This window comes from Abramis brama, assembly GCF_963993115.1.
Source record: "Abramis brama genome assembly, chromosome: 19".
Lineage (NCBI taxonomy): Eukaryota > Metazoa > Chordata > Actinopteri > Cypriniformes > Leuciscidae > Abramis > Abramis brama.
Window position 1 is genome coordinate 32,319,387 of NC_139981.1, and position 14,439 is coordinate 32,333,825.

Genomic DNA, 14,439 nt, shown 5'->3' on the forward strand with positions numbered 1-14,439 from the left:
AGCTATAAAGCATCTCTGCAGAAAACAGTGATGTCATCGTCTCGCTCAGTTCAGTTCTCATCCAATAGAGTCAGTGCAGGCAAATCAATAATAGTGCAGAGAATTAATTTATAGATATTAAAGTGTTGGCAGATATTAAGCAGACAGTCTACTAATACTCTAATGACTGCTAGTTGACATGTTAGTTGTTACTTATAGTTAATAGAATATGTCTAAAGTGGACTATCGAAATAAAGTATTACCAAAAGGTCTAATTAATTTTGGTGTAATGTGAGCTGGTGGGATTTTTTTATATTGTGTGTGATAGTAATGATTTGAGATTGTAATGACAGTTTTTTTTTTTTTTTTTTTTTTTTTCATTTTTGGAGAGGATGTGTAATCGGTGAAGTTGCTAAAACATTATTTTGAAGTCAATTTATTTATTTTTTTATTACATTTTATTACATTTTTATTGTCTCTAAATTACAATTTTCAAATATTTAGGGGTTTTATAATGACAGAGTAAACATACTATCAAATCATAATGAAATGAATCTTAAAATTAATTACATATCTTATGTTCAAACCATCCTTCATCCATTTCCATTATAACCAATGTATTTTTTTTTTTCCAATTGTTTTGTAAAATGGTAGTAACAACAGTATTTGGTATTATAAAAAATAGAAAAATAGAAGTTTAAGCCCAAAATAGAATCATCTAAGCAAATATTCTGTCACACTGATCAACAGTGACAAGTAATTAAACACTAAAATGAACCACCCTTTAACTTTTTTTCCCCCTTTAAAATCTTCCTTCAGGACTGACTCGTTTCTCTGAAGAATCACCCATATAAGGAGGATAAACAGCGGATCATGTTTTTGTGTTTTAAAGTGTTTATTCCAGTGATTTAACCCTCGTTACTCTAGTCACATCCAGCATTGCTCAGCATTCAAGAATGTGTGTGTCATGTTGCAAAAGGTCAATGGAGAGTAATGAAAATGTCAAAATGTCTCCTTAACTCTACATAGATTTAAAAAATGTTCAAACGACTGTTTCTGCAGGGCTTGTTGGATGAATGGACCTCCAAAACTCCTGCAGTCCAGGATATAAATAGCAGAGGATCTGCTCTATGTAGCGTAATCAGTGTTTTGACATCACCGGCCAAAGCCAAGATACATCACAACTCAGGTATTGCCAAGGAGTATTTTAAGATTTTACAAAAACATTTATCGCATGTCTCAGTTCAGCATGATCACTCATCTGGAGTCAACTCATATATATATATTTATGTATAATTTATTTTTCTTTAGGATCAGCTGTCAGTAATGGTTCTGGTCCAGGAAGTCATGCCTATCTAACAAACCAAGGTGAAAGTTCATACTAGTGATGCATCAGTTTTTGCTGACATAAATAACTGGTTTTAATTTATGCTGCGACCAATAACTATTATGATGGATATTGGATAATCTGCATATTATTTCTGTGCTTGCCTTTAGAGTTGATGCTGGTGCAGCAGAAGATGTCCTGCATTAACAGCAGTTATGAACATCTGGGGGAGCTTCTGAAGGCCAGGTCCTCTGAGCTCAGCGCTGTGTTGAAGAAAGTTCAAGCGGTCCATGAACAGGCCGAGTCTTTACGTCAGTGGATGGAAGACACGAAGAAGACGGCATCATCGTGGAGTGACCATCCGTCTGGGAAAGACGACGTAAAATCACAGATAGAGCAACAGAAGGTGAATGAAATCCGTTAATGTGCATTATGTCTAATGACTTATTAGCATTATTTGTTATTTTTGCATCTGAACCACTTAGAAGTGAAATATTGACTTGAAGTACACCCTCAGATTTTAAGTTAATATTGCAATAATTTAAAAACACGTTCATTCACATGTATTCATGGTTCTCTGGTTGGTTAATGGTCACATGACAAGTGGTCACATAAACAGATAAAATATTTAATTTTAATAGTTAATTCATCATTTTAGATGTATCTATATATAGTATTTATATATAGTATTTATAAATTATAAATAGTTATAAAATATATAAATAGTTATAAATTGTCCTGTAAAATTAAAAACATAATTTTTGGAAATAATTATAGTAACTATTTTATTTTATTTTATTTTATACGCAAGTTACAATACTAATATGTATGTCTTAAAATCTTCACTTTCAAGTGTTTAAATCCACACATGTTCATTTTGGTGGAATACTGGTGAAATGCTTCTATGCACAGAAATGTTGATAATTATGCAAATGTGTACATTCAGTGAAGAGATGGAGTTGATGAGAAGCAGCGTTTACTGTGAACCGAGTCGATCTGAGACGATGAGAACACACTGCCACTCTGAAACGCAGCGCAACAGACTATATACTTATTTCATTAAATCACAGCCTTTGATTTGATGATGGCAGTAATGTATATCGCGAGTTGAGTTTTATTTTGATGAATTGTGCAGCCACATCTATTTATTTAAATTTTGCATCCAATTTAATTATTAGCTTTTTATCAACTGACAAACCCTTGCACTTCCCTCACAAACCCCCAGGGGATTTGGGAAACCCTGCTGTAGATGGCTATTGTGCTAAGTGGTTGCTAAGCTGTTGCTAGGCAGTTGATAGACCAATGGATATGCCAAGATTGATGAAGTTGTTTGAGGAGTTACAGTAAGAAGTTTTTGCCATATTTCACTCCATTCCGTGTAATTTTGGAGATTTTCCTCAACAATCAGCGCAGAAATTCTGAAAAAAAGTGCACAAACTTTGTGTCATGCTATACATTCTACATGAAAACCTCGACAATTTCCCACTGTAAGAACATTCTTTAAACTGTAAGCACTGAAAAAGCTGATTATATTGTCTGTCTTGCAGGTCTTTGAAGAGAATATGAAACAAAAACAAGCGCAGCTCCAGCAGCTCAGGGAGAATTTGCTCAGTTTAATCGAGGAGAACCCGGATTCACCCGAGGCAGAAAAGTGGAAGCACATGCTGGCACAGATCGGTATGCGTCCATCACATCCAAACGCATGAATCTGCTTTAATCTGCAGTGTGGATTGCCAGGTGCAGCGTCACACACGTATCTCCCTCGCTCACTGCGAACCAGGGCAGAAATAAAAGGGCAATTTTTATAATTACCTTATTTAATGTGTGTATACACTGTCTTTTATGTCAAATACTTAACTTTAATCAATTAATTCAACCGATCAGAATAATGACATACCATGGTGGCTTGGCTGTTACCAATAACATTTGATATTTTTACACTGCAGAAGCTGCATCTGACATGGCATTTAAGTTTATTTACACAGACTGTTTAATGCTGCTTGAGTGTGATGTTACATATTAATGTCATTTGAAATGTATCAAGCATATAATTTATATCTGAAAATGTCCTCGCTAAGAAAAGCGAGAGAGGGAAATGGAAATGTTTTTGTGAAATTTGTGAAAACGGTGACATCATGTGCATGTGTATTACGTTTTCAGTCTATAGTCGCATAGTGTTTCTTTACAGAGTGACATCGCCACCTACTGGCCTGGCAGCAGAATACAGCTTTTTGGTCATTTCCGCAGGTCCGACGTCCGTGTGAATGGGGATTGTTTTGACAGTGTGTGTATGTGAAAAACGCAAAGTAAAAAAATTGTGTACAGTGTTTTCGTGTAAATGTACTCATAGTAGCATGAAAAACAAAACAATTATTCAAACTGGAATGAACTGTATACAGAAAGCAAGCAAAGTTCCCATCACTGAAGCGGTCAATGACTTCATTTCAGTGCAAGCTCACTTCTGCACAGTGAAGCTGACTACACTGCACAATGAATCTCTTATTTACATTCCACACTAGTTTTTTATTTATTATGAAAGCATTAGTGAGAGGGCAGAACTCTGATTTCTTCTGCACTGGTGACTATTTTAAACGCCTCTGATTGGCCATTACATTCATGCGCTCAACAGACGTGTCTGTGATTGTCTATAATGCTCAACGCTACAGGAAATCTTTGATGCAACATGACCAGATTTAAATGTAATGCTGTAATCGGTACTTATTGTTCATTTAATTTAAGCACCACAGTCATAATATATTTAATTTAATTTAATTTAATTGTGTAGGGGCATTTTTGCCCCTTTATCTTGAATTTAGCGGCCATTTTTGTTCATCTTGATGGCATTTTAGCCCCAAGCTCCTTTTCATTTCTGACCTTGCTGTGAAACTGAGGTGAAGCTCCTGTGAAAGCTCAAGCTGATAGTGAAGGAGTTCGGCCTCCTCCACACACTCTGAATCAACGTGATAAAGTGATGTGTGTTCTGCTCCACACACAGATGCGGGATGGGAGGAGGTCAGGGGAAGCATGGAGATTCGGAAACAGCACCTGGAGGAGTCGTCCCGAATGCTGGAGCTCTTCCAGACGACCCAACCACAACTCTCACAGTGGCTGCAGGAGAAGGAGTTGATGATGGGCGTCCTGGGGTCTTTGTCTATGGATCCCAACATGCTTAACACACAAAAGCAGCAAGTCCAGGTACTGGCAGTCATGCCGTAAACATAGATAAAAACTGTAATTCATGTGAAAGAAATATTAAAGGTTATATGAAGTTAAACAAATAGATGGATGGGCGATATTACCAAAGTCTTATTTAAAGATGTGAGTAGTTTTGAGCTTTCTACCGCAAAAAGCTATGAATTCGGGATCACAAGCTCTCTAAACGAAGCGGGTTTCTGAGTTTGCAATTCCGGTGTGTGTCATAAAGTGTCTATCGTTAAAGCTCACGCTAACTATCACAATATATATCGTCATACCGCCCAGCCTTAATTCACCCTAAAATACATTTCTGTCATCATTCACTCACCGTCATGATGTTCCTAATCCATGTGACTTAATTTTGTTGAACAGTAAAGGAGATGGTTTTAAGAATGTTCCTACTGCCCTTTTTTTCTCTATACAAAGACACAAAGCACCAAACGAGAAATCTTAATGACTCTCGTGTTAAATGTCAAGTTTTCTGAAACCATACCCAGCATGCAATAGCTGTCATATCACCGTTTCGGTTAACTATAGACCCGATATATAGTCCGGCCGAGTAAACCACTTCTAGCCAAAATAACCTTGAATTTAGTTACATGTTGTTTTTGCCAAAACAACTTGCGAGATGTACGATATTCCATCATGTAAGCAAAGTAAACAGTGAGTTTACTTCTATTTAGTCTATTCTTGGACTATAGTTTAGACGTCTATTAAGTTTTCACTGACAGTTTCAGCCTAGACTTCAGGGCTGTGTTTGGACGGCTATTAGACGTCTCTTAAACGCAAAATTGCTTTCTGGGTAAGATGGCTTTGTGTGAAGAACACACCAAAATTGAAGTCATCTCTGAAAAGCAGCAGTAGCTCTTATTTGCACACTTGATCAGTAACCTGGAACAAAAGAATCAATGGCATTTGATGTGATATTTAGTAATTAGTGATCAAAGTGATCTTTTCTCTTCAGAAGACTTGGAATATAATACACTGGTAATATGGAAATATGTGCTTTTTTGTTGGTTTTGGAGCTCGACAGAGTTTTCATTGTATCGAAAAGAGCCGTATAAACATTCTGCCAAACACTTTTGTGTTTCATGGTCAAAAAAATTTGGGAATGATGACAGAATAAAAAAATGTATGGTCAATTATTTCTTTTTAAGTTACATAGATGAATTGACACACTGTACTATTTCTAATGCCACTGAAGAAGGCTTATCCTTTAATGCCTATTGCTTAATGTCATATGTCATTCCTTTGATTAGATTCTCCTCAAGGAGTTTGACAGCCGCAAGCCTCAGTATGAGAAGTTAACCGAGGCCGCCACAGCAATCGCTTCATCAGAGAAGCAGGATCCTTCTGTAGAACAGGTTAAGGAACAGCTGGCATCTATTTCCCAGAAGTGGCAGGCCTTGACGGGTCAGCTGTCTCAAAGACATGCCCTCATTGAGCAGGCTGTCGGTAAGACCGCTCAATTCCAGGAGATTTTGCAAAGCCTCAATAAAAGTGCCACCTGCCTGGAGACTGAACTAAATAACCAGCAGGCTCTCAGCACCCAACCTGATGAAGTCAATAAACAGATTGAAGCCACCAATGCAATCCTGGCTCAGCTACGAGAGGAGAAGAAGAGGCTGAAAGAGGCAGAAAACATTTGCTCTGAGCTCTCTGCCATGGTGACTGAGGAATATCTCAGAGCAGACTTGACAAAACAGCTTGAGGCCGTCACCAAACCATTCAGACAACTAGAGGACAAAGCAGGTATTGCAGTTAACTTCAACTACTACTTCCTTCTGCAACATCACAATTGCACACATGTAACCATGCCTGATTTCCTTACAATTTGAATTTGAACACTTTACTATGTTTAAATCAATTCCGCTGATATACCCCCCCCCCCCCCCCCCCCCAAAGTGTTGGTCAGTGTTGACAACTTAGCGACTTAGCCAGAGCGTAAAATGAACTTTTTGCCACTCCTGCCAATGTCCGGTGATTAAAGAAATTGTACTGGCCATAAATATTTTAACCGGCCATGAAAGTTTTCCTGCAAAAACAGGCAGTTATGACACCAAAATTTTAGATACTAGTGAAAATTAACAATACTGTATTCCAATTTTGATACCACAGCTAAAACTACTAGCCTAACTAATATACATGTAAAACATTGTTAAAAACAAGATACAATAAAATAAGAACAAATAATCAAATTACAAGCAAAAGCACAATTGAATACAATGTAAAAAAAATAATATATATATATACAGTGCTTTTCAGGTTTTTCAGGTAGGCCTGACAGTAGTTTTCAGTTACAGAAATGAGCTCCCTTTCACGTCTTCTTGCGCTTGAATATTTAAATTGGCAAGGCTTAAACTTTCGTGACGAATGTCGATGCAGCGCTGGCCCGTTAACTGTCCATAGCACTATGTCCGTTTGTTCACATTCATGCATTGTTAGGATTCATTACTCTCATTTGGCGCTTGGTGAGAGTTAATTTTAGGCCCTGGACTTACCTGTTAGCGACATAGCTGTTGCTAGATTTAGTGCCTATTCAGACCCTTTTATTAACAATTTCAGCAACTTCTTGGACAAACCTTATCTGGTTTCAGAGACTCCCTGGTATAATTCAGCTGTATTAAAATACAGTATGTCAGCACAGAGAGTAGGAGAGAAACAAACAAATGTAAAGGGCTGACACTAGGAAGAATGCAAATGACATGATTATGCTAATTAGCATTGACTTTTCGAGCAGTCTTTAGCAACTTCCCATTGAAAGTAGTTGGCAACAGTGGTGTTGGGTAGCCCCACAAACTCCACATCTCTATAGCAAACATCAGCCATGTTCCCAACTGACTGTGATTTTGTCATTTCACACAGCATTTTTGCTTTCAGTCATGGTAGAAAAAGTGCTTGATGCCTGACACTTGTCGTGTTATGCTCTGCTCAGACACAATATTACATAATTGTGAGACTTCTTATCTAACACTCTTATTTTTTATCTTGTGTTTAACCAGGAAAGCGGATTGAGCAACTCAACTCGGCCTTTGCCAGCTCCCAGCAGTTCCATCAGACTTCTAAGGACTTCCAAGCCTGGCTGAATCAAACTCTCCAGGAGCAGTGCAAGACACAGCCCATCTCCGCTTATGCAGAGAGGTTAAAACAGAGTCTCAAGGAGAACAGTGCTGTTCAGAAGGCCATTAGTGACCATGAGGGACCTTATAACACCATCATGAAAGAGGGTGAAACTCTCCTTCAGAGAACAGAGGGGGCAGAAAAGGTGGCCCTTCAGGGACAGCTCTCTGCTCTAAAGTCCAGCTGGGATGATGTGAAGAAAAGCAATGCTGATCAAGCAGAAAAGCTTCAAGGGGCCATGCAGAGGGCTTTGAAATACAAGGAACATTCAGAGCAACTGAGCTCATGGTTGCAAGAGTTTGAAGACAGGGAGAAGAATGTAAAGCTCAGCGTGAACTCAGTGGAGATCGAGGGCTCCCTCTTGCAGTTGAAGGCCATCCAGAAGGATGTTGACAAGCACAGAGGGCAAGTTGTGATAACGAACACAGCTGCAGACAGCCTCCTGGAGGTCGTCACTTCAGATGGCGATATGGTTAGGGAGGAGAAGGCAACCATTGGTAAAAGACTGGATAAGCTGACAGAAGACTTAATGCTCAAAAGAGAAACATTAGAAAATATCTCGCAGAAACTGAAAGAGTTCAACGACTTACAGAAAGAAGCCAAAGGCCAACTGGAGGGTGCCAGGAAACAGCTTGATTCGCACTCTTCCATGGGTGTCCAGGCCTACAGCAACAAGAACCTGACCAACATGAAGGCTCAGCAGAACAGCTTAGAGGGTGTCCACAACCAGATTGAGAATCTCAAAAGTCTTGCACAAAGTCTTGTTGTAGATGCCTCTGAGGTTGAAGGTGTGACAGATCTTCTTCTTCAGGCAGATAGCTTGGAAAAAGACCACATGTCAATTACCAAAAAGGTAGAGGATGCTTGCTCCACCCTGGAGAACAAGCTCCAGGGCATTGGACAATTCCAGAACAGCATCCGCGAAATGTTTGCAAACTTTGCAGACCTGGATGACGAGTTGGATGGCATGGCTTCAGTTGGCAGGGATCTTGACACCTTACGGGATCAGCAAAGCACTATCAAAGACTTTGTTGCTAAACTTCAGGATCTGATGACCAACACAGCCAATGGCAGAGACAGATGCAAGAAGATGCTGGAGTCAGAGGCCTCACCAGATCTCCTGGGTCTAAAGAGAGACTTGGAAGCCCTGGGCAAGCAATGTGGAAAGCTGATGGACAGAGCCACTGCTAGAAGAGAACAGGTCGAGGAGACCCTCAGTCATCTAGAGGAGTTCTGCAGCAAGGCGCAAGAGTTTACCCACAAACTAAGCAGTGCCGAGAAGCAAGAGGAGTCCCAAGGGTCTGTTGGATTGGAAACAGAAGTCATTAACCAACAACTGGAGACCTTCAAGGTAAAATTAAGATTCATTACCTTGTCTCATCTTGTTCTGTTCCCCTTCTATAGCAGTGCACTGACATTTTAAACAACTGATATACTGCAATGTCTTACACATTAAAGATCATGAGGTAAATGTGAGCTTTGCATTTTATAATGAACAAGATCTATATCTACAGTGGACCCGAAAAGTATTTGAAAAGGTGAAGTGTGTCATTCATGCACCACTAGTGGCACGAAAAAGAGTTTCAAAAGTGTTGACTGTCTTCAAACAAGTTTCAGTCGGTACCAGTGTTCCATTTTTTGGACAAACTCACGCCATTGTTTGAGCCAGTTTTATTATGTTGTTCCCAGTTAGGCCGCTCAATCAAACAAACTGCAATTCCTTTTGGTGCCACTAGGAGCACAGAAATTACACTTCAACTTTATGTCACACTTAAAGGGTTTGTTCACCAAAAAATGAAAATTATCCCATAATTTACTCACCCTCAAGTCATCCTAGGTGTATATGACTTTCTTCTTTCAGCCAAACACAATCGTAGTTACATTAAAAAAGATCTTTAACTTTATAATGGGAGTGAATGGTACCTTAGATTTTGAAGCCCCAAAATAAACATCCATCCATCATAAAAGTAATCCTTGCGGCTCCAGGGGTTATTAAAGGCCTTCAGAAGCGAAGCCATGCGTTTTTGTTAGAAAAATATCCATATTTATAACTTTGTAAACTGTAACCACTGGCTTCCAGTAACGGCCATACATGACTCTAGTTCCGGCGGAAGAGTGACCTCTGACCCCACGCATGACGAGTGACCTCTGACCCAACGCATGACATATTGACGAACCACGGAAGCGCAGAGGATAGAGCCAAACAAAACACTGGTCACGAATTAGAAGTCTAAAACAAGAATTTTTCCTCCCAATCACGCCCCTCCAGGTGTCACCAGGTGTTTCCTCCCTGGGAAAGTCTATGCCAGGGTACTGGAGAGGAGAATCCGGCCGATGGTAGAACCTCGGATTCAGGAGGAACAGTGTGGTTTTCGTCCCGGTCGTGGAACACTGGACCAGCTCTATACCCTCTACAGGGTGCTGGAGGGCTCATGGGAGTTTGCCCAACCAATCCACATGTGCTTTGTGGATTTGGAGAAGGCATTCGACTGTGTCCCTCGTGGCATCTTGTGGAGGGTGCTCTGGGAGTATGGGGTCCGGGGCCCTTTGCTAAGGGCTATCCGGTCCCTGTACGACCGGAGCAGGAGCTTGGTTCGTATTGCCAGCAGTAAGTCAGACTTGTTCCCGGTGCGTGTTGGACTCCGGCAGGGCTGCCCTTTGTCGCCGGTTCTGTTCATAATTTTTATGGACAGAATTTCTAGGCGCAGCCAGGGGCCGGAGGGGGTCAGGTTTGGGGACCACACGATTTCATCTCTGCTCTTTGCGGATGATGTGGTCGTGTTGGCCTCATCAAACCAGGACCTCCAGCATGCACTGGGACAGTTTGCAGCCGAGTGTGAAGCGGCTGGGATGAGAATCAGCACCTCCAAATCCGAGGCCATGGTCCTCAGTCGGAAAAGGGTGGCTTGCCCGCTTCAGGTTGGTGGAGAGTTCCTGCCTCAAGTGGAGGAGTTCAAGTATCTCGGGGTCTTGTTCACGAGTGAGGGAAGGATGGAACGGGAGATTGACAGACGGATCGGTGCAGCTTCTGCAGTAATGCGGTCGCTGTACCGGTCTGTCGTGGTGAAGAAGGAGCTGAGCCGCAAGGCGAAGCTCTCGATTTACCGGTCAATCTACGTTCCTACTCTCACCTATGGTCATGAGCTTTGGGTCATGACCGAAAGGACAAGATCCCGGATACAAGCGGCCGAAATGAGCTTTCTCCGCAGGGTGGCTGGGCGCTCCCTTAGAGATAGGGTGAGAAGCTCGGTCACTCGGGAGGAGCTCAGAGTAGAGCCGCTGCTCCTCCACATTGAGAGGGGTCAGTTGAGGTGGCTCGGGCATCTTTTCCGGATGCCTCCTGGACGCCTTCCTGGGAAGGTGTTCCGGGCATGTCCCACCGGGAGGAGACCCCGGGGAAGACCTAGGACACGCTGGAGAGACTATGTCTCCCGGCTGGCCTGGGAACGCCTCGGTGTCCCCCCGGAAGAGCTGGAGGAAGTGTCGAGGGAGAGGGAAGTCTGGGCATCCCTGCTTAGACTGCTGCCCCCGCGAACCGGCCCCGGATAAGCGGTAGAAGATGGATGGATGGAAACAAGAATTTTTAAATAGAAAGTGAGAGTGGGAGGAGCTTGAGTTTGTTTGAACCGCGAGAGGCGTCTACTCTCACCTAAACTTATGCTACTCCTACATCCTACGTCATGCGTCGGGTCAGAGGTCACTCTTCCACCAGAACTCGACTCGCATACGGCCATTACCGGAAGCCAGTAATTATAGTTTAATAAAGACCTTCAGAAGGCCTTTATCAACTCCCAGAAGCTGTATGGATTACTTTTATGATGGATGGATGCACTTTTTTGGGCTTAAAAAAAAATTACTATTCACTCCCATTATGAAGCTTGGAAGCATTATGAAGCTAGATTTTAATATAACTCTGATTGTGTTCTTCTGAAAGAATAAAGTCACATACAGCTAGCATGGCTTGAGGGTGAGTAAATTATGGGATAATTTTCATTTTTGGATGAACTCAAACAAATGCCACAGTTTGCAAAGCAAAACTTTTCACAATTTTTTTCATTTTTTAAAAAAATAAAAAATACTATGTTCATTTTAGGGGCAAATGTTTAATTAAGTATCTGCAGAGTTTTACATAAGGATTTTTGCTTCCTCAGTTATGTTGCATGGTTTTGGTCTGTTAGCCATGTGTTAGATCGTTCTCTAGATAGTTCTGTGAGTCTGTGAGCATCTGGTGCTAACAAAAGACCGTCAGCTGATGGGTTATTGTTGCGAAGGTGCAGCGGGCCAGCTGGGGGCCAGTGGGGTGCACGTATCGTACTGGCCCAGTGAAAGCTAGTTGGCTCGGACTTCTGCTCCTTGACCTGTTAGCGAGTGCTAGGGCAGGCTTCTCCATTCACTGCAAACAATAGATGTTTTTAGCTGACTTATTTTTAGCCAATAGCTAATTCAGTTTTTTTTGCATTTTAACCTGCTATAGTTAAGGATTCTGTTTGTAAAACATTGATTATTCTTATATTTAAAAAATCAGCTCAGCCTTTTGTTGTTATAGCATGTGGTTGCTTTTAATACATATTTATGAAATTGTTTCAAAGCATTAAAGGATGTTTCAGTAAAATACAACTTTATTGTCAGTGTTACATTTCCAGTTTTTATTAATAAAAAAAAAGACAAACCCTGTTGACAGTTACATGCTCACAGGAGAAGTATGTAATGCACAACTTTGTATGTTTGTACAGTGATTTTTTACAAATTGAGGGGTGTCGAAAATGTTTTCTGTCCCACAGATGCAGTCGAAAAAGCTTAACTTGTACTTAACCAGGGAATATTTTTAGAGAAGTTGACTTCATCTCTCAAAAATTACATATTTGTTTTGGCCTGTCAGTTTAGATTCCTGGATGTTTTTGGACTCCATATTTCAAGTGGTACATCATTTGGAAAAGTATGCGGCTGCAGGAATTTTTGGATTGTTCATATCCTCAAAAAAAGCCTTCTTTCTATTCTTTTGTTATGGCAACAGAGTGTGTTTTTTAAATCATAAACAAAAGATGTAGATTTCTCAGGTTTTGTTACAGTTTAATTACTACTAGGATAAATCATAGGAAATATTAGGATGGATGATATTGTAATGTTATCACAACACTGATAGAAAACCTGCTGAACAAAACCATGTGATTTAAAATATCAGTCCTAGATAAAACCATTGTCAAGAATTAAAGTGGGATAAAACATTGTCCATAAAGCCTTTAAATGCTTGAAGCTGAAAGAAGCTTAACCTATATTTGTATGTGCATATGAATCAAGCATGGACATCCATGCGCTGTGCTGAAGCATCAGCTGCCGCTGTTCAGGCCATCGTTTGGCCCCTTGTTGTTCGGGCTCCCCCATTCTTTTTGTTCTTTTCAATCTCTGGATGGATGATCACTGCTACATCAGCTGCTGCTGGAAAATCTGCTTTGTTCTCACTGATACGGCCATTAAACGCGGGGAAATTACCCAGATCATGATGCATGAAGAGAAAATCTGCTTTGTCATTTAAAAATATAAGAATATGCATGTGTTGCTTGTTTATCCTTATCATTTCAATTCACTGGATTCGTTTGTGACTAAACCCAATATGTAGGGAGCCGAGCCATGTGTAAAGGACCAGAATATTATAGAGACCTTGAGGTGGGTTCATTTGACTAAAGCCAGCAAGAATCAACCCACAACTTGATAACAACTACCCAGAACACCTTAGCAAACACATAGCAATGCATGACACTGTGGCGGTGAGTTTTACAAGAGTTTTTTGGAAATTAAGGAATTGTTTGTCTTCTTTTCCACTACTTAGACATGACAGTAATGTCTCATGCAAACCTGTGGGAATTTCTGACTCTTGAATCATGGCTATTCGTAATTCCATAGGTGATGATTGGAAAAGGGTCTTTGTGACCCAGTGTTGGCTGAATCATCAGCCTGACTCACCGTACAGACGCCCAACAGGGAACCTGAAACCCTGCACCAGCATAGCACTAGAACTTATGCACATTGTTGCATTATGATGAAGTTGTTATTTCACTGTGATCATGTTGCATGGGACGGTAACAAAGAGGGAGAGAGATAACGTTTTTGGCCCAACGGATCTCAGCCCTTGAATGCTGGAGGAATTTATACTGTGAGATTTGTTTTCTCAACCAAACCTTTGTTCTCGTCTAAATAATAGTTCTGCGTTTCAGTGCCTGTGGGTATTGTTCGTGTGAATGGTGAGAGATTCTGTTGACTTTTTTTTTTTTTTTTTTTTTTTTAAATGGGGAAACATCCCTGCCCTGTTTCTGTGGACAGACAGACATTGTTTCCCATCATGTCTGGTTTTAAATTAATGGTTTAATGCATGCAACATCAGGGCTTATAATTTGTTATTCCACATTTAAATGGCTCACTGCAAAGTTGCCAGCTGGCTCCATTTGTAAATTTTTGCCACCTGCAAATGGATGGTCAAAACTCCAAGGGCCACAAACTTCTGTGTAAATTGTTTGTAAAATCATTCATACATGATTTGTCACATTTTACATAAGAATGAATTTATAAAAGAATTACACAGAAATTCTGCTCATGTTTCATAAATGAGGCCGTGAGATGAAACGGCTGTAAAGCACAGCAAATGGTCAAGTTCATCCAAATAAATGGCGTCATAGAAAGATAAATCCCTTTTATTTGCTTCTTGAGACGTCTATGTGGCGTCAACAGCAGTAAACACGTCTCGGAGACATTAGACTTGGACTATGAAAACAAATGTCTTTCTTAATTCACTGCCTGGATTATTTCAAAATATCCTTCCTTCA

At 40.6% G+C, this 14,439-nt stretch overlaps 1 protein-coding gene across 1 annotated transcript in view; it reads left to right on the plus strand.

Annotated features, from left to right (window-relative positions):
• The window catches only part of dst (dystonin), a 201,468-nt gene that overhangs the window by 134,729 nt on the left and 52,300 nt on the right, over positions 1-14,439 (plus strand). Inside the window, exons 54-60 of the mRNA XM_084093588.1 lie at positions 1,042-1,168; positions 1,291-1,347; positions 1,477-1,712; positions 2,854-2,983; positions 4,302-4,501; positions 5,761-6,253; positions 7,504-8,972. Coding sequence (XP_083949714.1) covers positions 1,042-1,168; positions 1,291-1,347; positions 1,477-1,712; positions 2,854-2,983; positions 4,302-4,501; positions 5,761-6,253; positions 7,504-8,972 — 2,712 coding nt within the window. The remainder of the gene's footprint in view (positions 1-1,041; positions 1,169-1,290; positions 1,348-1,476; positions 1,713-2,853; positions 2,984-4,301; positions 4,502-5,760; positions 6,254-7,503; positions 8,973-14,439) is intronic.